At 39.7% G+C, this 24,644-nt stretch overlaps 1 protein-coding gene across 2 annotated transcripts; it reads left to right on the forward strand.

Moving 5' to 3' along the window:
• Positions 1-1,810: 1,810 nt before the first annotated feature.
• LOC147625215 (exocyst complex component EXO70B1-like) lies at positions 1,811-4,364 on the forward strand. 2 transcript variants are annotated; one of them, XM_086818480.1, is made up of 3 exons: positions 1,811-1,944; positions 2,042-2,180; positions 2,216-4,364. In XM_086818480.1, the coding sequence occupies exons 2-3, from the start codon at positions 2,155-2,157 to the stop codon at positions 4,071-4,073; spliced, it is 1,884 nt and encodes a 627-aa protein (XP_086674606.1). In that variant the 5' UTR covers positions 1,811-1,944; positions 2,042-2,154; the 3' UTR covers positions 4,074-4,364. The 2 variants fall into 2 exon arrangements, with proteins under 2 accessions (XP_086674606.1, XP_086674607.1); XM_086818481.1 differs by having other exon boundaries at positions 2,042-4,364.
• The last annotated feature ends 20,280 nt before the right edge of the window (positions 4,365-24,644 follow it).

Raw genomic sequence — 24,644 nt, forward strand, 5'->3', positions numbered from 1 at the left:
TATTATTGGTTTTGAGCTTGTTGCAATCACTCCATTGTTATCTATTTTGACATGGTATTAGAGCATTGGCTTTTATTATTGCACTTCGAGAGTGATAGCTTGTAGATATACATGGAAATAATTATTTGTTGTTGTTGTGGTTGACAGAATTGGCTAGCAGGTGTGGTGCATTATTTGCTGCTGGTAGCTAGTCGACGAAGATGTGAAGACAAGGCGCTACGTTTTCTTTTTTCTCTATGCATACTGGCCACGTGGATCCAAATTGCTCGTGTTTTTCTTGAATAGAGAGGGAAATGTCTCCCAAGGTTAGGCATGTCGAGGATCATGGTGGCCCGAGATAGTTTGACATTGTCATTCGCAGGTGCTGAGATCGAGAGGAGGACTATGAGTCCTTTGTACAGATTTGACAGGGTCCTAGTATATATTTTCTTCACTTGGAAGCAGTGCTAGAATTTGAAGGTTGCAGTACCCTTCCAAGGGGGTCAAAACCTTCACAAGAAGGGTGAAAACACAATTACCCTTCAAAAGAAGGAAAGGGTTTTGGTGGGAAATTTAGTTATATGTCCTTCCAATCTCTTCATAAAGAAAAGCTAGTTTATAAAAAGCCCTTCAAAAGAAAAAATAGGGTTGCCCTTCAAATTCTAGGCCTGCTTGGAAGGTGGGAATGCACACTCATGGTTGGGAAGATGGGAGGTGCTAACATCTTTGGAGAGTAACTAGAGGGGGATGACCTCAGGTTACTGTGTGGTTGCGCATGGATTGGTCACGTGTGGCTTCTAGACTTATCAAAGCAACTTTAACCTCGGTGGTAGAAGTCCATGTGGTAACATTATTCACAGGATGAGAGTTGTTCATCATGACTTAGGTAGTTGGTCTGATGCGAATAGCTCGAAGTTGAAGTTAGGATGGACGATGTGTGACATGTTATTGTTCATCACGACTTAGGTAGATGCAAATAGCTTAAAGTTGAAGCTAGCACGGATGATGTGTGACCCTTCTAGAGCATGTTATTGCTCACATGGTTTTGTCCCTTGTTCTACAAGTTCCAAGGTATATTTGATACGGATTTCTAGTGGTTGCTAAGAGCAGGTGTTGATTGAGGTACCAGAAGATCATACTAGAGGAGGGCACGGAGTTTCATTCATTTGGAGGTTCGGAGAAAATTTATATGGATGCAAGCTTTCTCTAGTTAATGAGGAGATTATTACGAGAAGCCTCAGCATTGACATATTAACATCGACTTTACAACCATGAAAATGAGAGGGGGTGTTAGATTTGGTGTGCTTGATGTGACGAACATCTTCATGCTGTGAGTTCCTTGTTGGGAGATAGTCTGGACATAGTTCATGGTCGATGTATGCTTGAATAGGTGGGGTTTGGTCCTAGGTACATTGGCTTAGCTTGGGACTAGCTTCTATGTTTGTGTGGAATTGCCATGGACCAAGCTGGTGTGATTTCGTCCAATTGGCACTAGTTGGCTAGGTTTGGTAGCCGAGACCCTATAAATAGAACCCCAGGGTTTGTATTCATCATTCATTCATGAAAGTCATCTCAGGCACACTACCCCACTACAGGGCTTGGCCTAGCCCAAGTGGAGGGAGAGAAGATCATTGTAACTGCTTGTTCGTTAGCAATATATTCTTGGTGTTGATCATTTTGAAGGAAAATTTTTGCACGTTTTTAAACTTCTATTAAATATTTTCGAATGTTCTGTTTAAAGCTTGAAATCTTGCATGTAGAAGGTTTTTCTGATTGGTGTGAAGTGGTGCTTGGGCAAACCGCCACGGGCAGGCACCTAGTGTGAAGCCAAACCGTTTGGCGTGACCCATTGACTAGAGTCAATGGCGCCATTGACGAGAATTCTTGCAATGGCTTTCTTCTCCACCTTCTCAACTGGAGATTTCGTGCCTGGAAGTCGAAGGTTTTTCTCATCATCGAACTCTGGTATCTAGCAGAAATCTTTAGAAAGTTTTTTCTGCATCAAACCCTAATGTTTTTCCCCTAACCCTAATTTCAAGAGATAATCATTTGTTTTTTGCAGATGAGAGAGGACAAAGGATAAGGCTAGTGTTTTGCATTGTTGTAGCCATCCACAGTGTTTGTCTCAAGCTTAAGGGCAAGGGTAATCATTCATTTTATAGCACCTAATGATAGATGGACATCAAAGTATTCTCGCCAGTGCACAGCATATAGTTCAGAGCCCTTGGTAAATATGAGCACATGACAGAGGATTCTTTCCAATTTTCCACGATCGTATCTCCCGCATGGATGAGTTCATACAAGACAGCTGCGGCCTTGCTGTCTCTCAGATACCGTCTGCACTCAAGATGATGCAGGAAAGCCTGGATTTCGCAGAGGGAATCATCATGAAATGGAAGAGCCCAGGTGCAGGGGCAGGAAGAGAGACCATGGCCTGGGATAGCCTGACAGAAGAAACTGTCCTGTATATCAATGCTGTGAATGAAGTGCAGGCCATGATGGGAGCACTTTCTGCATGGAGTGATAAAACCTCGTTTCTTCGCGCCCTGCACATCCTTAAAGTGGCTATGTTCCATCTTAAAGAGATATTGAACCAGATTCTTGTACACAACAGCGAGACGGTCCATTTAGATTGGCTCTTGGCTTCTACAAACTCAGAAAGTGAAGAAGATCTTTCTGTTGTTGTATCTGACAGATCTGATGATGAGGATGAAGAGGACATTCCAGTTGCTCATCCTGTTACTAATGTGAATTTGGCATTTGATCCTATTCCTTCAGAGAGAGTCAGGGACATAGGCTTGATTGTGCAGTGCATGGTAAAGGTAGGGTTTGGAAACGAGAGTTGCCAGATTTTTGTGAAGGTGAGGAAGGCTGTTCTGGAGCAGAGTTTGTACAGGCTGGGGATGGAGAGGCCAAACCTCGAGGGGATGCAACAGATGGCCTGGGAAATGCTGGACTTAAAGATCATGAAGTGGATACAGGTTTTGAAGGTCGGAGTAAGGGCGGTTCTGGCATGTGAGAAGAAGCTGTGTGATGATGTGTTCATTGGCATGAGCTCTTGGGGAGAGACTTGTTTTGCAGAGCTGGCCACAGGGTCCATGATGCAGATTTTGGCTGTTGGTAAAGCCATTGCAGCCACTCGCAGGGCACCTGAGAAGCTGTTTACAATTCTCGACATGTATGAGATGCTCAATGGAATACTTCCTGATATCAATGCCCTATTTTGTGCTGAGAATTGTGTGAGTGTTAGATCGGAAGCCTCTGGGCTTCTCCTTCAGATCGGTGAAGCTGCACAAGAAACATTACAAAAGTTGGAGCATGCTATTCAAAGGGATCCTGCCAAAATTCCTATGCCTGGCGGTGCCTTTCACCCTTTATCTCGCTATGTGATGAACTATGTCAAGTTTCTAGGTGACTATGCTAACTCTTTAGAGAAACTTCTTGCGGGTCAGAGACGAGAAGTACCCAGGTTTCTGCTCATGGAAACTTTTGGTCTTACAGATAGTCTGAGGGATAATGAGATTAGTAAAGTGGATCACTTGTCTCCTCTAACAGTGCAGATAATGTGGTTGATAGTTGTACTGGAGAGGAATCTCTATGAAAAATCAAAGCTCTATAAGGATCCTGCTCTGGCATATCTGTTTCTCATGAACAACTTAAACTACACTGTTCAGAAAGTGCAACAATCAGATCTGGTTTCCTTCCTTGGTAATGACTGGGTGCGGAAGCATTCAAGTCAGGTGCACATTTATGCAGCTAACTATGTCAGAACTGGTTGGGAGAGAGTGTTTGCATGCTTGAGGGATGAGGGAATCACTCCTGATGGTGCTTCAAGGGTTGTTATCAAGGATAGGTTAAAAAAGTTCAATCTCACCTTTGAAGAAGCTTGTAGAGCACAGTCAGCTTGGGTTGTTCCTGATCCTCAGCTGAGGGAAGGCTTGAGGATTGCCATTGCAGACAAGCTTATTCCAGCCTATCAGGAGTTCATGAGCCGTTTTGGGATTTATTTAGAGGCAGGAGGGAAACCGGATAAGTATGTGAAATATTCCCCCGATGATTTGGAGAACTGTGTGATTGATTTGTTTGAAGGCTAAGGTAAGGAAGGGCAGAAGTCAAGTAGGCTGGCTTATAACTCTAATTCGCAGCGCCAGATGAGAAGCATCAGAATTTGGCATAAGGGTCAGGAAGTCAAGTCTTTCCATGCAATCAATAGTATGCTTACTGATCCTACCTTAGATATGCTCGGTAAATCATGCTTTGTAACGAATTAATACACACCCACCATTTTTCTGCTTTAGCTAAGAACACATTTCTGTTTCCTACAAGTTTTACTAACTTTGACAGTAATTATATGAACATCAAGTTCTTTGTGGTCTTTGCATGCCAAGACTTGAGTAGTCATTTGTCCTATAGTAATGTTAATTCAAGTTTAAGTTTTGTAGTGTGAAATATCCTACTTCTTGTGAGTGTTATCTTGCAAATTGAGGATAACACCCAAATATGCATGGAATAGACACTTCATAGCCCATCTACATCTTTGCCTCCCAATGGGAATTTGACCACACAGATATGTATATAATCATCCTCTTGGACTTTGAAACCAAAGTAGGCTGTTCAAGCTATAAGTGCAAGTGGTTGCCCAAAAAGTAGGTGGATTAGTCTACATTACCTATGAGGTGGTCCCTAGATTCATAATATCCAACCAATAGAATTGCTAGGGCACTTTCTTTTTTCTTCGAAAAAGAGACTTATATTTAGTATGAAAAAATATACAAAAGGGAAATTTCAAACCAAGCAAGGGGAAAACTCCAACCAATCAAGTGCCTTGTGTTGCCAACAAGGTTCCATATGAGTGGCAGTGAAAAAGATGCCATAATCCCACTCTAATAAATTGGCCACGCTCCCATGCACTGTCCAAACTCTGTGCAGGCGGGACGTATCTTGACTTGGGCATATCTTGAGGGTGGCACCGTTGAGCAACTCCTTGAGTGATCGTAGTGACTAGATCCCTATCGATTTGCTCATACTTGAGCTATGGGCTCTACTATGTCAACTAAATGACAGCACCAAAAGAAATGCAAGCATTCTTCCTCGTCCTTCTAAGGAGATGTGCTATCGCAGTCCAAATCGTCTTTGCTTTTGTTAACCACCCTATTTGTTAATGTGGTTTCGGTCGCTCGACCTACCGTAAGGTGCTCTACCATCTAACCCACGAAAACACGCATTTATCTTTTATAAGATGGCACTGGAAAAATAAAGCAGTCTTACCATGAGCTTAATGTCAAATACGGAAAGTTTACAAACTTAATGTACATAGTTGCTTAAGACTAGTAATAGAGGTCAGACCATTTTTAAGTTTGGTCGGCCTAATGTGAAAACTAGTCACTTGTATATATCATTTTTGACGATAAGCAATGGACAATCATTCCTTCTTGCAATAGTTTACTTGTGAGCTCTCTTTCTTCCCTCTTCTTACTTGCTTGTATTCATACTTGCTTGATGGATGGGTCCTTGAGTAGGTTTGATTATAGGCTTTCTTCTTCAATTAACTTCTTCTTCCTTCGCTTTTTGTGAGAGAGAACCATTGCATAGGAGCATCTCTTCTTGCCTTCATCTAGGCATTGCGAGCTCTTTCTTCACCCCTTTGGCAAGGAGAATTCCGGTGTGACAATGGAGTGAGGACGTGATAGACGAGCTAGCGCACCCATACGAGAAATTATAGATTATGGTTCTAAGGCTAAGGTAAGCTCTTGACTTGAATATATTTGGCACCATTGTGGAGGTAGCCTAAGGCTTAGCTTCGTTTTGCCGTCCATTCCAAGCTATTCAAATCACCCAATATTACTCTGTGTTGATTAGGAGGCCACATCCAAAAAACACATGGTTTTGGAGCCTTGCATGTGTTTGTTTGTTGCTTTGGATTTTGATTTGAAGTTTATTTTTTACATTAGGACAGTCTCCTTCATGTATGAAAAACCTTGGTTTTTTGGTGATTTTCGTGAAATTAGTGCCCAAGAAGCTTAGGTTTCATTGCTTTGGTCCAAGAATTAGCTTAGTAATTATGATTAGGAGTGAAATCCACTCCGAAAACATGAGCATTGAGCTCTGTTAGGTTTAGTTGTCAATTTTAGTTCATACATTTCATCATTTTTCATAAATTTTTCATGTATTGTTGAATGAGTAGGGTAGATGTCACATGTGGAATCTCTCGGAGTCTACTTTCAACCCTAAACACCATCTTGGAACATGTTGATGCAAAACGCATACAGAAGAGAGAGATAGCTGAGTATTCAGTATATTCTAATGTACAAAAAGGTAGTGCAAATCTTACAACCATAGGCTGTCTTGGAAAAGGTAGAAATACCTAATCTAGTCCTATTCTATTGACTCGGCCCATAGAAGGAATGAATGACTCAAAACAATGAGCATAACCCCTTTTTATAGCGCTTCCAGGTGCATGACACCTAGCCGACCTGCTTTGCTATCGGCCATCATCAGCCTGAACCCAACTTGAATATCATGAGTGACGACCATCCCTGTAGCCGTGTGCCGACAAGCTCTTGTTCCAATCCTGGGTTCTCCTGCACACTAAAATGCTTGGTTCATGCCCACAACCTGTGTCCTTTTCTGCTGCCTATCAGAGATCAACTCCTAGAATAAGCATGCACATGACATCCCCCTCTACTAAACTTGATCACCGGATCCCAACTTCTGTTCTTGGATGACTGTCATCATCCCATTGTCTATTCCTAGAGTCCCGCTGTCATCCCTCCTTTCTTGCAACATTTTCAATGAAAACCCAACCCGGTCTTCTAATCCACTCTAACTCTAATGAAGATCTGTGTATCTCTTCCATCCCCTTTAATTTAGATTTAATTTTAATAGGTGAAGATGCATGGTGAGGTGTGTTTACTCTCAAATAAATATATCATAAAATTTAGATTGAATTTTAATGGGTGGGGATGTGTGGTGAGGTGTGCTCACTCTCAAATGAATGCATCTTAAAATTTAGATTAAATTTTAATGGGTGGGGATGTGTGGTGAGGTGTGCTCACTCTTAAATAAATGCATCTACATGTAATGTATCTTTTCATCTCGCTTCTCTCTCTCTCTCTCTCTCTCTCTCTCTCTCTCTCTCTCTCTCACACACACACACACACACACACACACAAACACACATATACACAGATACATACCCACACATGCACTAATGGAAACGCCCCTTCAGGTAATTGGGACCCAATATTGTGTCGTCTACTTCTCTTCTCTCTCTCTACTTTGTGAATTGGATGCTAAAGATCTCACCACATAAAGTTATAAAGAAGGCCATATTATGTGTTACCATGATCAACCTCAGTGCATGTAACATTGGTATCAGAGCATAAAGCTGGTGACCTGACTCGGCTACCTAAAGAAGTGAGAGCATTCGGTGGATGGTAAGACTACGGTCCAAAAAAAACACCTAGGCCTTCACCATGTCGGGAGAGACATCACATCAAGAAGAAAGCCAGCACGACGTTATGGAGGCATAAAGCTTCCAAAGCAGCACACCAAAAAGAAATTATGCTTTCACTCAAGCATAGAAGAGGTCTTGATAACAATGATGGAGAAAATAAATTCATTGAAGATGCAGTTTGCTGTCGTCTCGCAGAAAAAGAGAAGCCCAAAGAAGACCTCTCCGGATTTGGCAAAAATGTTCTTCAGTCTAGAGGAACAAAGAAGAAAAGACAATGAAATACATGAATACGCAAGAAGAAAAGCTAAAGAAGAAAAACATGAAGCAAAACAGGGACATGCGGAGGAACAAAGGGATAAGGACGCCACACAAAATTATGAGGAAGACCAGTGCTGTGGAGAAGTCGCCGACCAAGAGATTCAGTAAAGACTCAATTGGGAGGCTATGCAAATCCAACATCAGTAGACGATGGCATAGATTTTGGCATCCCTCCCCAAGATGGCTCCAAATACCTTGTCCTCCACCACCCCTACCACCATACTCACAGTGGTGGTAGGGGTGGTGGAGGACAAGGTATTTGGAGCCATTCGTGATTGGAGGTAAGAAACCTTCACCATTGTTGAAGGTTTTCCTTAGCACATCATGATTCACAGGGGATTGGAGCATTCTTGGAATACCACTCATTTCCCATATTCAGGCCCAACGAGCCATAAGAAAAGGACCAGAGTGTGGGTTGCTATATGTCTTCTCTCAGTCTAATTAAACAACACCCACATTGGAGTAGAGGATGGCTAGTCTTTTGTCTCAATATAGCAACATTATGCTGCAGATGGCCTCCCACCCATATCCCACCTAGTAGACATGAGGACCATTGCATAGAGTTGGTTCCTCCCACCCATATCCCACCTAGTAGACATGAGGACCATTGCATAGAGTTGGTTCCTCCCACCCATATCCCACCTAGTAGACACGAGGACCATTGCATAGAGTTGGTTCCTTGTTCAAAGAAGCTCCCCTACCACCTTTCTAAGGCATTGGAGAGCGAGCTGGAATAGCAATTATCCCAGCTACTCTAGTCTATATCTATCCAAACTTCCTCCTCCCCATTTTTCGCTCCTATCATGTTTGTTCAAAATGAGGATAAGACCACATGCTTATGTGTGGATTACAAGGTGCTAAATAAGCTAACAGCTAGGAATAGATTCCCCATGCCTAGAATAGAGTACATCCTAGAATGACTCAATGGGGCTAAAATTTTCTCTAAGATAGATCTTAAGAGTGGCTACCATCAGGTTTGGATCTTTGAGGCTGACATTCCAAAAACCACCTTTAGGACCAAGCGCGGCCACTATGAATTTGTGGTGATGCCTTTTGGACTGACCAATTCACCAACAACATTCAACAAGATGATGTATTGGGTTTTTGGGATCTCATTAGCAAATGCATCTTCATCTTTCTAGATGACATCCTTATCTTCTCAGGGGCTGCAAAAGCAGCATAAGCGAGATGTGACACAAGTTTTTCAACTCTTACACAGGACAATGAGTTGTTTATTGATGCCGAGAATCGAGTACTATAAATCCAATACCTGGGATACATCATTAGTACATCAGGTATTAGCCTCAATCCTAAAAGGTACAGGCAGTCATAACTACCTCATAACAATCTTGTCATATCTTTCTAACTTCTATGATATCTAATGATTGCAAGGTGCATTTAATATTTTATACCAAAAATAGAATGCAAGTTACATCACCACGCCCATAAGGGGGGCCCCAAAAATTGATTTTTTTAAAGTTTTTATTTTTTTGAGTTTTTCCATCAAAAAAACTTTCCTTATACATATATAAACCCAAAAAGTGAATTTTTTACATCATTTCTTAATCATAATTACCTCATAATAATCTTCTCATATCTTCATAACTTCCTTAAAATCTTCACTCTTGTCATATCTTCATAACTTCCTAACTGCTATGCTATCTAATGATTACAAGATGCATTGTAATATTTTATATCCTAAAATAGAAGGGCGTTTTTTAAGGCCACTAAAATAATGACTTTTTGATACTTTTCACATTTTAGTGTATTTTCATTTAAAACTTTCCTCCCAAATATATATATATATATATATATATATATGATTGAAATCTTTATTTTTGGAATATCAAAAATGGTTTTTTTAGAGAGATATATTCTTAATATATATTTCTCTAGGATCATTCCAAATGTTAGAATATTATTATCTAATATGAATCTCTTTTCTAATCTTCTATTAATCTTATTTTTATGTCATCTTGAATTAGACATGCCTTTAGATGATATTACGAATGGTAGAAAGCTTCAAGTAGACATTCACATTTGTATATAAATGAAGATTATGCACTAGCAAAACGTCCATATGTTAGGCAACCATTACCTACTAATTCAACCATGTCCACACTAAGAAATGACGGGAAGAAGAATGCTGATCTTTGGGTGGATGGGAATCTCTTCCTCTATGATCCTTTGACATTGTATAGTCCACCATTTTGTGATTTGACTAGTTTTTTTTGATATGTAGGTGATGGGGAAAATGGGCTCTTAGGTTATTGTAAAAGACTTTTTGTTAGTGGTGGTTTTCATAACCAATACTTACACTCAATTAATTCAAGTCTTCAATCAATTATTGAAGATTTGAAAAAACATTCACATGACCTAGACATGAAAAATAAGGAACAAGAAACACTCATAAATAATCAAAGATATAAATTGTCTAGGTTACAAAGAAAAATAATGAGGTTGAAGCACACACCAATTGGTGCACATGAGCATAAACGAAATCTTTCTAATATTCAAAATCTTTCGGTGCAAGGCGGCACAAGGAAACAGAGGGTCATGGCAACAAGGTACGTTTTCATGGAATTTTTTGTTTGTATTTTTTATGTATGTGTTAATTTAAAGGTTTTTCTTGATAGATTTAATGGTGGTTTTGTTATGTCCCAGGAATTTCTTAGCTGATGCATCTGGTGTGGGAAGATACTATGCACGTTTTCAAAGCCTGCATAACATCAATCATCCGTGATCCAAATTACAAGAGAGTCATTGAGGTGGTTACAAAGGACATTATACAAGACATCAAGGGGCTTATTAGTGCAAGGGATGTACAAGATGCATGTGATAAAGTCAACATTAGTCGCAAGGGTTACGAGGGAATTTATGGAGTCATCAAAGGAGCTTTTCATACCCGAGGGATTCGAGGGCACTTTCTTCCTCCTTCCTACAAAGTATCATTAGAAAAGAAGGAAAGCAATGCAGATGTTAAGTCAATCCTTGGTGAGTATATTCATGTAGAAGGAACAATGGTTTTAGATCCTAAGTCCAAGGATAGGCTTGAAGTACATTACATCACATACAACAACCTCTTTGTGGACCTAAAGAACCTTCAATGACATATGATCCGATTCTATAAGGTTTCACATCAAGGTTGGGTTTGAGCATTTATCATTTAACTTGCAAATTTACCTTATCAATGACATGAATTACATGTGTTGTTTGGCTTGGTTTATGTGATATGTAGAATCACAGGGAGTCCTATCACTTATACTGAAGTTGGATGAGGCTCAACTAGTAAAAGAGAAAAGATTGAAGAAAATGGGAGTCCTATATATGAATGAAGCAATGGCATATGCAAAGGACAAGGATAAAATCCCTTCTTTCTCAATGTTCAATCTGAGAAGGATAATTGGTGGCTTAGAGCCTTTGAGGTTCCAAAGGAGAACATTGAGGTGTTGAATTGGATGCTTCAACGATGCCCTCAAATTCTAGAAGTCATCAAACAACATATGAATGGGGGAGGAGCTTGAAGTGGTTGGTGTGGGCTCCTTTCAAGTGGATTGGCATCTAGGTGGTGATTTGAAGACCATAAAATGCACGTGTAATTGTGAGAATAGTGCACAATGCCTCCATCCGTGTCCATTGTGTATGAAGCGGTCAATTCTCAAGCCAAAGAGCGAGGATGAGCTCCATGGGTGGAGGGGATCTTGTCTTCCGATTTAGATGCAACACCCAATAGGGATCCAAATTGGGCACCAATTATTACTTTCCCAATGTGAAAAGTATACACTTTTGCACATTGCATGCCATGATGAGGATTTTTGATAGGTTTATTAAGCTTCACATTGACTATGCAGCCAGTCTCATGCTCAGCCCAAGCAATAAAGCAAGTGGAGGAGCTCCTCAACTCTCTGGGAGTGCATGGCAGGAATGTAAAGATTGTGAAAGATCTTAAGAAGTATGGGGCACATAATATTGTTGCTTAACAAGTGTCAACAATGAGTGGTGCAAAGGCGAGGCGATTCTTGCATCCTGTAAACGATCGAGGGAGGAGCCTGTAATGGGAGCATTGGAAAGATCGAGGGAGGAGCCTGTAATGGGAGCATTGGAAAGATCGAGGGTGCAAAGGCGAGGCGATTCTTGCATCCTATAAACGATCAAGGGAGGAGCCTATAATGGGAGAATTGGAAAGATCTTTGCAAGTGCACCACAGATCTTGACAAGGATCCAACTCTACAAAACAAAGTGAGAGAAGGTGTGGGCTTACTTTGACAAGGTTGTGACAACTATGTTAAAGAGCAGCACAACTCAAGAAGATCGAGGGTGCAAAGGCGAGGCGATTCTTGCATCCTATAAACGATCAAGGGAGGAGCCTATAATGGGAGAATTGGAAAGATCTTTGCAAGTGCACCACAGATCTTGACAAGGATCCAACTCTACAAAACAAAGTGAGAGAAGGTGTGGGCTTACTTTGACAAGGTTGTGACAACTATGTTAAAGAGCAGCACAACTCAAGAAGAACAAAGTGTGTTCAAAATAGATCTCGACAAGGATCCAACTCTACAAAACAAACTCTACAAAACAAGTGAAAGAAGGTGTGGGCTTACTTTGACAAGGTTGTGAGACAACTGTGTTAAAGAGCACAACAACTCAAGAAGAACAAAGTGTGTTCAAAATAGATGTGACAAAATTCATCAAGCTTGTTAGTGAGAGTTGGGGAAATACCTCCATTACATATTATATGGTAAGATATTCTCATCTTAATTATCACCATTCATTAATTACCATTGAATTTGCTTACTAAAATTCCATAAACATTTGTCTTCATAATTTCTTACTTGGATATTTTTTCATAGCACATTGTATATGCACATGGACCGTATTTTCTACAAAAATATGGGTCGATATGTTCAGAACCCAAGGCATGGAAAAATCACATTACGCAGCCGAAGGAGTGTACTTCAAGAATACTTAACATGGTGGAGGGAAGACACGTAGCCATTATCTTGTGGAGATGTTTAATTGGTTCTATCACAACAATCTTACAAGAAATGTTACTAGGGAAAAGGCTCGAATGTCAGCAATTGTTAAAGCTGCACGACTCAAATGGAAGGACGCAAACATAGAGAAGTGGAATGGAAGTTCAAGAGCAGGACATGTCGTGCATGAAAGATCCCTGTCCCCCCCTATGCACAACCAATTCGGGGGGTGCTAGCAGGGGAAGTAGAACTTCTTACACAGGGCAGAGCCTCTCACTCGGGGCCTCGCCCGTGGATATCCGGACAAGAGACTAATCCCTTGGTTCTTCCAAAAAAACGGAACCCGGAAAAACTTCCCTTGCCTAGAAGACATAGGCGATTCCTTCAGGATATTTTATTCTAACATAGTCAAAAGCCTTAACTAACCAAACTGATCCCACCGAACCTGTAAGTCACATGGTCAGATCAAGGAAGAGACTTGCACTTGGATCATAGAGACCAACGCTTTTTTCGTCATCAAGAGGCAAAACCGTTGATTCTTTTCCATAGAACAAAGACTACTCATCTATCATAACATAAAAGAATTGAGTCTCATTTTAGGGATCGATCAGTCTAGCCTAACCCCATCAAATCCCATGGGTTAGCCAACCGCCCACCAACCACTACAGTGATAGGATCTATTTAGGAATTTGGTTATGTTTTGCCCCGACGGGTACCAAGGAAAAGAGTTCCCAGACTCCCTAGTCGATGCTTCAAGCAAACTTCAAGATAGTCACACCACTTACACACCCAATATGAAATTGTCTGTTTTCACAGATTTAACTGTCTTTAAAATAATATTTTAATGAAACCATAGTATCACTAATCATAATCCTCCAAAATATCCAGCTTGAATTCTAATTTCCAATCATTCCATCATCGGTGTACCTATGGCATCATTAGCAACCAGAACGCCACTCACGGGCCTTTTCAATAGTTCCTAGCTCATAGTACCTGGCTATATAATCACTTATAAAAATCCAGATGGACTCTCCGTTGAAGATCAGCAGCAAGATCAACCAACAGATCCATATAAAAGAGCCATGGACTCATCCGTTGGGACCAGCAAGGACAATCAACCAGATCCATGCCCGAGTTCAGAAAACAACTCTAACTCCTTGTTCCATTTTTCTTCCTCGACGCATGCGTGGGTATCTTCGTCGATCGCGGTGACCCAGAGCCCAAGCACCGTATAGTCAGCATCCTCTAGGCTCCTTCACAGGTCACCTAGCGCTTCACTGATAGGCCGCCTCCTTGGTCCCTCATCCACCGTACTGGAAGCTCACCATTTAAATCGAACCGAGGCTGGTCAAGACCTCAGCCGACCTTGCTACGCGAGACGTCCTCCATGGACTCTCCGTCAGCTGTTGCAACTTTATCACTTAGGTCTCCATGACCTCATTCACAAGATGGTCAAAATGCTTTCTCAGCATTCTTGACATAAAACAGTCATTTAAAACAAGCCATAATACAGTTTCTAATAACGAACTCTCATCTTTCCACATTGTTCCACATCATTTTTTCGTTATTCCACATTCTTCTACATCAATTCACATTGCTTATTCCACATCCAGTCATATGTATTTCCATCGTCTTCATCCATTCTCATCCAATCACATCATATTACATCTCCTCACATCTATCCACATCACATCACATTCATCCAATCACATCATATTACATCTCCTCACATCTATCCACATCACATCACATTCATCCACGTCACATCACATTCATCCAATCACATCATATTACATCTCCTCACATCTATCCACATCACATCACATTCATCCAATCACATCATATTACATCTCCTCACATCTATCCACATCACATCACATTCATCCAATTACATCTATTCAGATTCTCATCACATCACGTCACATCCATCGTTATCACATCTCATCCATTCACATCTACCCATATTCACATCACATCCATTCACATCTACCCCGATCCACATCACATCCATTCACCTCACATCTCATCCATTCACATCTATCTAGATCCACATCACATCACATCACATCTATCCACATCACATCTCATCCATTCACATCTACCTAGATCCACATTCATCCACCTTACATCTCATCCATCCATTCACATTACATAGTTAACATCCATTCAGATATCATCATATCACATTCACATCCATTCACATCTCATCGCATCTATTTAGATATCATCACATCACATTCACATCCATTCACATCTCATCGCATCCATTGAGATCTCATCACATCCATTGACATCCATCACACCTATTCACATCCATCACATTCATTGCATCCTCATCACATCACATACATTCCATCCATATCTATCCTTATCACATCACATTCATTCCATCCATATCACATCACCTTCATTCCATCCACATTACATCACGTCCACATCTATCCACATCACATCTCATTCATTCCATCTACATTACATCACATCCACATCTATCCATATCTCATCACATCCATTCACATCTCATCACATTCATCCACATCCATCCATTCATTCACATTCACATCTATCCACATCCATCCATTCATTCACATTCACATCTATCTACATCCATCCATTCATTCACATGCACATCTATCACTTCACATCTCATTCTCATCCATTTACATCACATCACTCCCATTCACATATCATCACATCTCATCACATTCACATCCACATCACATCACATCTCATCACATCCACTCACATCTCCTCACATCACATTCACATCCACATCCATTTACATCACATCACATCTCATCACATCCACTCACATCTCATCACATTAACATCTTATCACATTCACATCCACATCCATTTACATCACATCACATCTCATCACATCCACTCACATCTCATCACATTCACATCTTATCACATTCACATCCACATCCATTTACATCTCATCCACATCTCATCACATCCACTCACATTCACATCTTATCACATTCACATCCGCATCCATTTACATCCACATCACATCTCATCCACATCCACATCCACTCACATTCACATCCACATCCATTTACATCCACATCATATCTCATCCACATCTCATCACATCCACATCCATTTACATCAGATCACATCTCATCCACATCCCATCACATTCACATCCACATTTAGTATCGTTTTCTACTTTCGATACCAATGGGACTTTTCTAAGTTTCTGCCAATTGCTTGGCCTAGTTAAAGGTACTTTTTCTCGATGGATATTTTCATATTCTTTCTCAAATTTCTCAAGTAAAATATATTCAATATTCTTCTTTTTGAGTAAAAGATTCATGGGATTTACGAGAATCAATTCTACCCATATTTCCCAATAAAATTAATAATACTCAAAATTTCACTTTTGATAAATACTCATAATTTGAATTATGCCAAAAATTCCTCTTTTACCATTTAATTTCTTGGATCTCAATTATCATGGAAATTCCTCTTTTTGCATAAAATAAATTTACCAAAAATTTCTCTTTTACCATTTAATTACTTGGATCTCAAATATCATGGGAATTCCTCTTTTTGTATAAAAATAAATTTACCAAAATTTACTCTTTTCTCATAATCAATTAATTATGCATAATTATAAAAAAATTATTTCTCATGAATATGATAAAAATCATTCTTTTTGCATAGGATGTCCAATCCGAGAATATGGTAGGAAGTCCTCTTTTAGCATTATGCATAAAAATAAGATATGTATTATTTTCTAAGAATTTTACCATAGCTTCGTTGCTATTACTGATAATTTTTAATTTTTTATAAAGAATAAAAGTTTGTAATGCAAATATGATAGTAGTTCCTCTTTTATACTTAAAATCAAACTATGAATTTAAATCATACTTTTAACCATAATCATAAACTTAATTATGATTATCTCACTAGATTAAGCTAATTCCATTATTTCTCTTTTTCCAAATTGATAGGATAATCTATTTCTCATTTAGAATCAATCAAAGTAGTTTTTAACTACTTATAAATAATCTAAAAGAAATAACCATTATTTTATCAGCACAATCATAAAAATACAATTTTCTTAATCTCTAGCCTATCAAGCCTAGAGTTTAGCTTTGAATTAAGAGACTATCATTGAGAAGCATCCTCTTTCAAGGGATTTAGCCATAAGGATGGCTATTCTTTTAGAGAGAGAGATTTATTTAAAGAAAGCATTACAAATAAGCATAAAGATTAACTTTCTCTTAATTAAGCATTAAGACTTTAAGGGAAATATTGATTTGAATTAAAACAATTATTTAGAAAGCTTCTCAAGCTTGAGAGGGGTTGAGAAGAAGAAAGTCATTGAGATAAATTGGAAAAAATCATAAAATTTGATTTTATCGCCAAGTTTGGCTTGATTCTCTATTTTAGCAGTGAAGCCCCTGACCAATTAATTGATCCACCAAGAGGAGAAGAGCAACTCCAAGAGTTGTTGTAGAGAGAGAGAGCTCCAAGCTCCCAAGAGAGAGAAAAATTTAAAGGATAATAGAAAATGTGATTATTTTAATATAATACTGGCATAGTATAGCTCCAATATTTTTTTAACAAATGATTGAGGGTCTATTTATAGGTGAGGGAGGCCACTAACCAAGTCCAATTGGGTTCTAGAATTTCCCAAGTTTAGTTTGACTCAATTTGGACAAGATTTGGACCAGTTTGGCTCCCTTCTTGATTTGGTTTGATCCAGGATAGAGGTAAGATAAAAATATCACATTTTTTTTGAATTAAAAACCCTTCCACTCATGTGAAAAAGGTGCCTACCTCAAGAGTCCCCCTCTCCTTACCAAGGTGTCAAAAATGCATCATTATTCTAAAATATCTCATTTTTTTAGTAATATCTCATAATTTTTAACTAATAAACCTTGTACTCAGTCAACTCTTCATCTTATGTGAGCATTTACTCATTTTTGGGTATTTTCTTTTATTCTTTTGGATGGTTGGGACTATTTTTGTATTTGGTGGCCTCTAATTGTCCATGTACAAACATTTATATGTTTTCATATTCACATATACATAGACCTTACGATCAATTAAAGCTATGTGTTGGCTAAATTAGATAAAACTATACTCATGTAAGAACTACACTCATGTAAAAGCGCTCTCCTTCCATGTGTAAGAACTCTCTTATCATGTAAAAGAGTATCTTTTATGATCTTAATATTACTTTATAAGGAACTATATAACTTTAATTTTAAGCACCTAGTTTATAGAAAATATTATATGAATGCTTATACATGACAACTGAAGGCTAAAAAATACAAAAGGAGCCCCAGGACGACTTTAGCCTAGACAGCAAGCATGTATGGGAAAAAGTCGCCCTGTTCAAGTTGGGGCTATTTTTGTATTTGGTGGCCTCCAATTGTCATGTACAAGCATTTACAAGTAGTCACATTCACATACACATAGGCCTTGCTATCAATTAGAGCTAGGTGTTGGCTAAATCAGACAGAACTACACACTCATTGTGGTCAGAGAGGACAAGGGGGACATCATGGGAAGTTGGCCCAAATTAATCATTACTGATACCACAAACTAAACATGCATACAATCCAATGTTATCCACAATGGCTCTCTCTCTCTCTCTCTCTCTCTCTCTCTCTCTATCTCTCATATCATGAAAACTTACATTATTCAAACTTTATGTAGACATTATTATGTAAAAAAAACCCCACTTGTATTAATAAAAAGGATTTACATTGATTGCCGAACACAGTATCTATACGATAAATTTTCAAGCTAACTCATCATGTTCTTGAGATGCCTAGTTACAGTCTTGCACCTCTTCTTGCTAAGTGGAAGGGTCCTTGAGAATATGGCATTGATGACACAATTGAAGAATGAGCTTCATACTATGGAGAAGAAGAATGTGTCTGTGAATGATTATGCCTTGAAAATCAAGGGCATCGTGGAGTCCCTTGCATCAATTAGTGTTTCGATTGATGATAATGATAAGGTGGAAGTGTGTCTATGTGGCTTTGGGCCACAATACAAGGAGTTCAAGATGTCTATTTAGACTCGAGAGAATATTCCCAACTTCACAAATTTGGTGTCAATGCTAATAGTTGAAGAGAAGAATTTGGGTGAAGATTAATAGTCTTCACAAAACAAAAACAGTTCAAAGCAGCACACTTTCTACACAAGTGTAGGTAGAGGTCGTGGACGTGGTGGCCAAACAGGTAATCAAAATTATGGTTATTAGTAGTAGCACCAATAGTACCAGGATTCACAACAATAACACATAGGTGGAAGAAGCCAGTTTAGAGGCAGGGGGAGTCAAAGAGGTCATGTGGTAATTGTTGGCAAAGGCAACATAATGATACACGAGGTTGTTTTTACTACGATAATTCTAGACATGTGTAGGCAGATTGCTATAAGAAGCAGAGTGAAATGCGAAACGAAAAAGTGCAGCAAAACAACTATGCATCCTCTAGCAGAAATAATGAGGATAATGAGAGGTTATTTGTTATGCAACATGTGGTTAATGCTGTGTCACGAAATGATGTAGCAGCATGTAAAGATTCAGGTGCTTTGAACCACATGACAAGTCACGGTGAGTGGTTCAAGGAAATGAAGAGTCTTAAAAGACCAGGTTGTGTTGAAACAGGGCATGAGACTGCTCATCCGTTGCCCATGTTGGGGGTGTGCCATTGTCCATGCAGGATGGTAAGGTGAAGTACCTTGCAGATGTACTTCATGTTCCAAACATTACAAAGAATTTAGTTTTTGTTGGCCATATGATTGAGTAGGGTTTGCAGGTCCGGTTTAACCCTAATGGTTGTTATGTAGAAGACTTTAAAGGTAAGTGTAGCCTGGTTGCAAAAGGCAACAGAGGGGACAGAATTTTTGCATTGAATGTAAATATGCTTGAAGTGAGTGTTGCAATGTTTGCAAATGGTTCAGGAGTTGTTGCAGCAAATATAGACATTTGGCATAAGAGAATTAGCCATGTAAATGTGCAAGGAATGAAGTCTATGCAGACTAAAGAAATTGTGACAGGGCTGCCTAAGTTTAAAGTTGAAGGTAAGCAGAAAGTTTGTGAAGCATGTCAATTTGAAAAGAAAACAAAGCATATATTTCCACATGATAGAAATGTGAGCAAGAATGTACTAGATGTTGTGCATTCAGATGTATGGAGGCCTACAAAGACTATGTCTATGGATGACTGCAGGTACTACACGTAACATTCATTGATGACCACAGGAGGAAAGTGTGGGTGTATTTCATGAAGGAGAAGAGTGAAGTGTTCACTCATTTTCAGAATTTCAGAGTGATGGCTGAAAAAAAGACATGAAAGCATGTGAAGTGCTTAAGGTCAGATGGAGGGGGAGAATACTTCTCCAATGAGTTCTCCGAATTCTTATGAAAGAATGGCATTCAGAGACAATTTACATATGTAGATATAATCCGCAGCAAAATGGAGTTGCTGAGTGGAAAAATAGGCACATTGCAGAGATAGCATGAGCATTGATTGGCAGAGAAGAATATGCGGCATAGCTATTAGGCGCTGAGGCTGTGTCTACAACAGTTTATATCATGAACAAGACTCCTACTACAGCCGTACATGATGTAATGCCAGAGGAGAAGTTTACTGGCAAGAAACCTTATTTGTCTCACTTGAAAGTTTTTGTGGATGTATTGCATATGTGCATGTGCCAGATGAGTTGTGTACTAAGCTGGATCCAAAAGTAAAAAAATGTGTGTTTATTGGGTATTCCCTTGAGAAAAAGGGATATAGATGTTATAATCTTGCTACACGTGAATTGAGGGTAAGCAGGGATGTTGTATTTGATGAGATGAGTAGTTGGTATGCTACTGAAAAAGATGTTTTTGGGGCTGATGTAAGTGGAAATGTGGTTGCACAGAATGCATGTCAGCAACCACAGTCATTGAGTGGACCAAGAGAGTCCTCATCCAGCAGTTCTATTGATAGACCATGGAGTGGTAGGCTATGTCCTTATACCAATCTTGAAAATGTAGTTGGTACATCACATAAAGGCAAAGAGAAAGTGGTTGAGTCCTTTGGTATGCCTGATATTTTTGTAGGGCATTCTCTTGTTGATGGAGATTCTAGTGGCTCAGAGATGAACCTTGATGAGGAGCTTTGGATTCCAACAATGAGGACACCTGGTGTGAATAAGGCTATCGAAGCCATGAATGCAAAGCTACAAAAATCTGGAAGAGTCAAAAACCCTGTGCAAAGGTTGACTTTTGATGGTTATGTGGCACATCAATATGCTTATATGGTAAAAGTTGTGCAGGTTGTAGAACCCACATGTTTTTGATGAGGCTATTGGAAATGTTTGTTGGGAGAAAGCTATGGATGAGGAGACGGATGCATTGTATGGAAATGAGACTTGGGAGAAAGCTATGTTTGTTGGGAGAAAGCTATGGATGAGGAGACGGATGCATTGTATGGAAATGAGACTTGGGATTTGGTGCCATTGCCTGAAGGCAAGAAAGCTATTGGTTGTAAGTGGGTGTATATAAGGTGAAACATAACAGTGATGGTAGCATAAGCAGGTACAAGGCTAGATTGGTAAAACGAAAGGATATGCATAGACACAGGGGATTGATTATGAGGAGACATTTGTCCCAATTGCAAAGATGGCAATTGTGAGAGTTGTGTTTGCGATGGCTACAACTAAAGGCTATTTTTACATCAAATGGATGTAAAAAATGCATTTTTACATCAAATGGATGTTAAAAATGCGCTCTTGCATGGTGACTTGCAAGAAGAGGTGTATCTGTAGGATCACCAGGTTTTGAGGATACAGGTCACCCAGAGTATGTAGGTAATCTTCATAAGGCTTTGTATGGGATGAAGCAAGCTCCAGGAGCATGGCATAAAAAGATTGCTAAGTATCTTGTCACTATTGGTTTTCATATGGCAGATACAGATCACTCTTTGTATGTGCACAAGAGTGATAAGGGTATTGTGAGCATCACCATATATATAGATGATCTTATTGTTGGGGGTGACGACTTTGGATGAGATTGAGCATGTGAAAAGTCTTCTAAAAAAGAAGTTTGAGATGAAGGATTTGGGACACTACTTTTTGGGAATTGAGGTCATTCCCACACCTGATGGTATTTGGCTGTCAACAGAGACAATATGTATTGGACATGCTGCTCAAGTATGGGATGGCTAATTGTAAGTCAATCTCGGTGCCATTAGATCAAAAGGGTAAGCTTAGTGCGGATGTAGGTTATGTGTTGGAGGATCCCACTATGTACAGAAAGATTGTGTGGGGAGTTTGATCTATGTCATGATCACACCAAGCCAGATTTGAGTTACACTGTTGGGGCTTAGAGAGCCAGTTTATGCAGGTTCCGCGCAAACCACATCTTAATAGTGTGCAATGCACACTGTGGTATTTAATGGCCAATGTTGATTATTCATTGTTTTATGCAGCACGTGTACCATTGGAGCTCTATGGGCACACAAATGCAAATTGGGCAAGTATGGCATCTTAGACAGGAGATCTACCAGTGGATTTATGTTGTCATTGGGGAGTGCTCCTATGACATGGAGCAGCAAAATAAATAGCCCACAGTTTCTAGGTCAACAAGTACAGAGGCAGAGTACATAGGAGTTGCGGTGGCAACATGTGAGGTAGCTTGGTTATGCAAGATTACTGATTTAGGGTTGCATGTGGAGAGAAAGGTTGTCATATATTGTGACAATCTTAGCAGTATAGAGTTGGCCAGGAAGAACTGAGTTTTCCATGCACAGAAGAAACACATTGAGGTACATTACCACTTCATCAAGGAGAGAGTCTTGGTAGGCGACATTGACTTGGCCTATGTCAGCACACAGGATGAGGTCACTGACATCTTCACGAAGCCCTTGGGAATTGAGAACCTCCGTAAATTTCAAGATATGGTTGGAGTTCATGAGGTGGAGTTGAGCTTGAGGGGCAGTATTGAGTACATGTGATTGATTTGTAATCTAGAAAAGAGGAGGGCCAGAAGGGTGCAAATAAGGGTTGTCTGGGGGGCCCACATAGGGAATTTTTGCCAATTGGCTACCAAAATGAGCTGTAAATTAGTGCCTTATCATTTGGATGTGGACGAGTTCACACCTGATCTTCGCACCCACCTATCTCACAAGACATATCAGTTTGCCTTTGTAGCTCAAGAGGCCTTATTCCAATGAGATTAGTGCCCTATCATTTGGATGTGGACGAGTTCACACCTGATCTTTGCACCCACCTATCTCACAAGACATATCAGCTTGCCTTTGTAGCTCAAGAGGCCTCATTCCAATGAGATTTCATTGTCTCGCCTCTTTTGGGGTGTGACATGATGTGATTACACGCCATGGTGAGGAGAGCTAAGGGTAAGGATGGGAAGGCTCTAGTGTGTTTTTCTTACTGGCAAGGAATGGAAAAAAGTAGAGGTCGACCTTTATTTATACAAGAAAATGCCATCATTGTAATAAAACTAAAAAACCCTAATTTTAAGAGGTCATTCACACGTGCGAACAAATCGTACATATGCTAAATACATGTCGACTTGCATGGGGCATCATTAGAATAAGCGTTCACTGGAGACAATATTGAAAAAATCGAGCAAATTTTTATTGGTCTGAAAGGGTGCAAAAATAGCATGTCCGGCCACCCCGCACAGTGTATTTTTGCACCCTTCTAGACACTTATCACAAAGCATCAAAACACACAAACATGTGGAATACAAAGCATGTCGTATTTTAAAAATCAACATCTTTCGACTTGTTCAAGTATTGCAAAGCATTGTAAATCTTTGGGATACAATTCAAGTCATCAAAAAAACCATATTTGAAGGTATTACAAAGCTTCCTCACTACCAATCAAACCTAGCAAGGGAAGTATATCAATCTAAAAAAATTGGTAATGACGCATGACTTCACGATCCTCAAAACCAAGGGGGACTCCAAAAATCTTGACAAAATTTGCACCATAGACTGTCGGTGCTCTGCAATGTTTCTAGCAAACCGTAACACCCTCATGTGGTCTGCTTGTGGTATGGAGGGGTCATTACATGGCCTCGCGCTTGTTAGCATGGAAAACTGATCCCTGCTAATACTACATGCAAAAACAAAATTATCGATCCGGGCAGCAAGGTTGTGCAAATCCTTGACTTCTAGCTCTTGAGCTGAGAGGGCATCCTCATCAGGTTGGATGGGGGCCTCGATAGAGAATGTGTCATGCGAGTTCGGAAGAAATGATTATGCCCATGAGGATTTGAGTGATTGTGTGATCTCAAAGTGCTTGTACAAAATGGACAAAAAGAGAGAGGGTGCTCATTTACAGTGGCCAACGTAATCATTACACCAAACCCTAGTTTTTAAAGAAATGTCACGCACCAAAAAAACGGGTTTTTAAACATGAAAGATATAACATGGTTCCATATTAGGCAAAAAAGAACCATTTATATTCTCATTTATAACATCTAATTACATTTGATAGATAATATCCCTATAGATCATCTACACATAAACCCTAGGCATCACCCATACTTTACCAACTCTCCTACGTGTAACCCTCCATGCTACATGACATGCAGGTCTTGTCCCTACCATCCACCTTGTTGTTTTGTGACTCTTACTTTTAATTTTGGCAATTTGAGACAATTTGGACATTTGAGCCCTCTCCCTTGAAAGGTTTCTTCCAAAGGTATAACAGAAGAACCAATCAAACATTTCTTTGAGATAGTTTGATCAAGTCTTGCCACCTCCATGTTGTGGGATCCCACTGCCCCCTCCGCGCACGGGATTCCCGATTGCTAGCAGCGGAAGCAGCTCCCTCTTGCGTGGTTCAAGGTTTCCCACTCGGGGCCTTGTCCTCGAATATCTGGGCACGAGACTAAGCTGGTGGTCATTCCAAAAATTGAAACCGAGACAT

This window comes from Cibotium barometz, chromosome 24 (assembly GCF_041138505.1).
Source record: "Cibotium barometz isolate CiBa-2024 chromosome 24, ASM4113850v1, whole genome shotgun sequence".
NCBI lineage: Eukaryota > Viridiplantae > Streptophyta > Polypodiopsida > Cyatheales > Cibotiaceae > Cibotium > Cibotium barometz.

Excerpts from the sequence above, each read along its gene's own strand:
- LOC147625215 (XM_086818480.1), top strand. The coding sequence starts at position 2,155 with ATGGACATCAAAGTATTCTCGCCAGT. Across the intron at positions 2,181-2,215 it reads ATCAAAGTATTCTCGCCAGT|AGCACATGACAGAGGATTCT; the intron begins GCACAGCATATA and ends TTGGTAAATATG.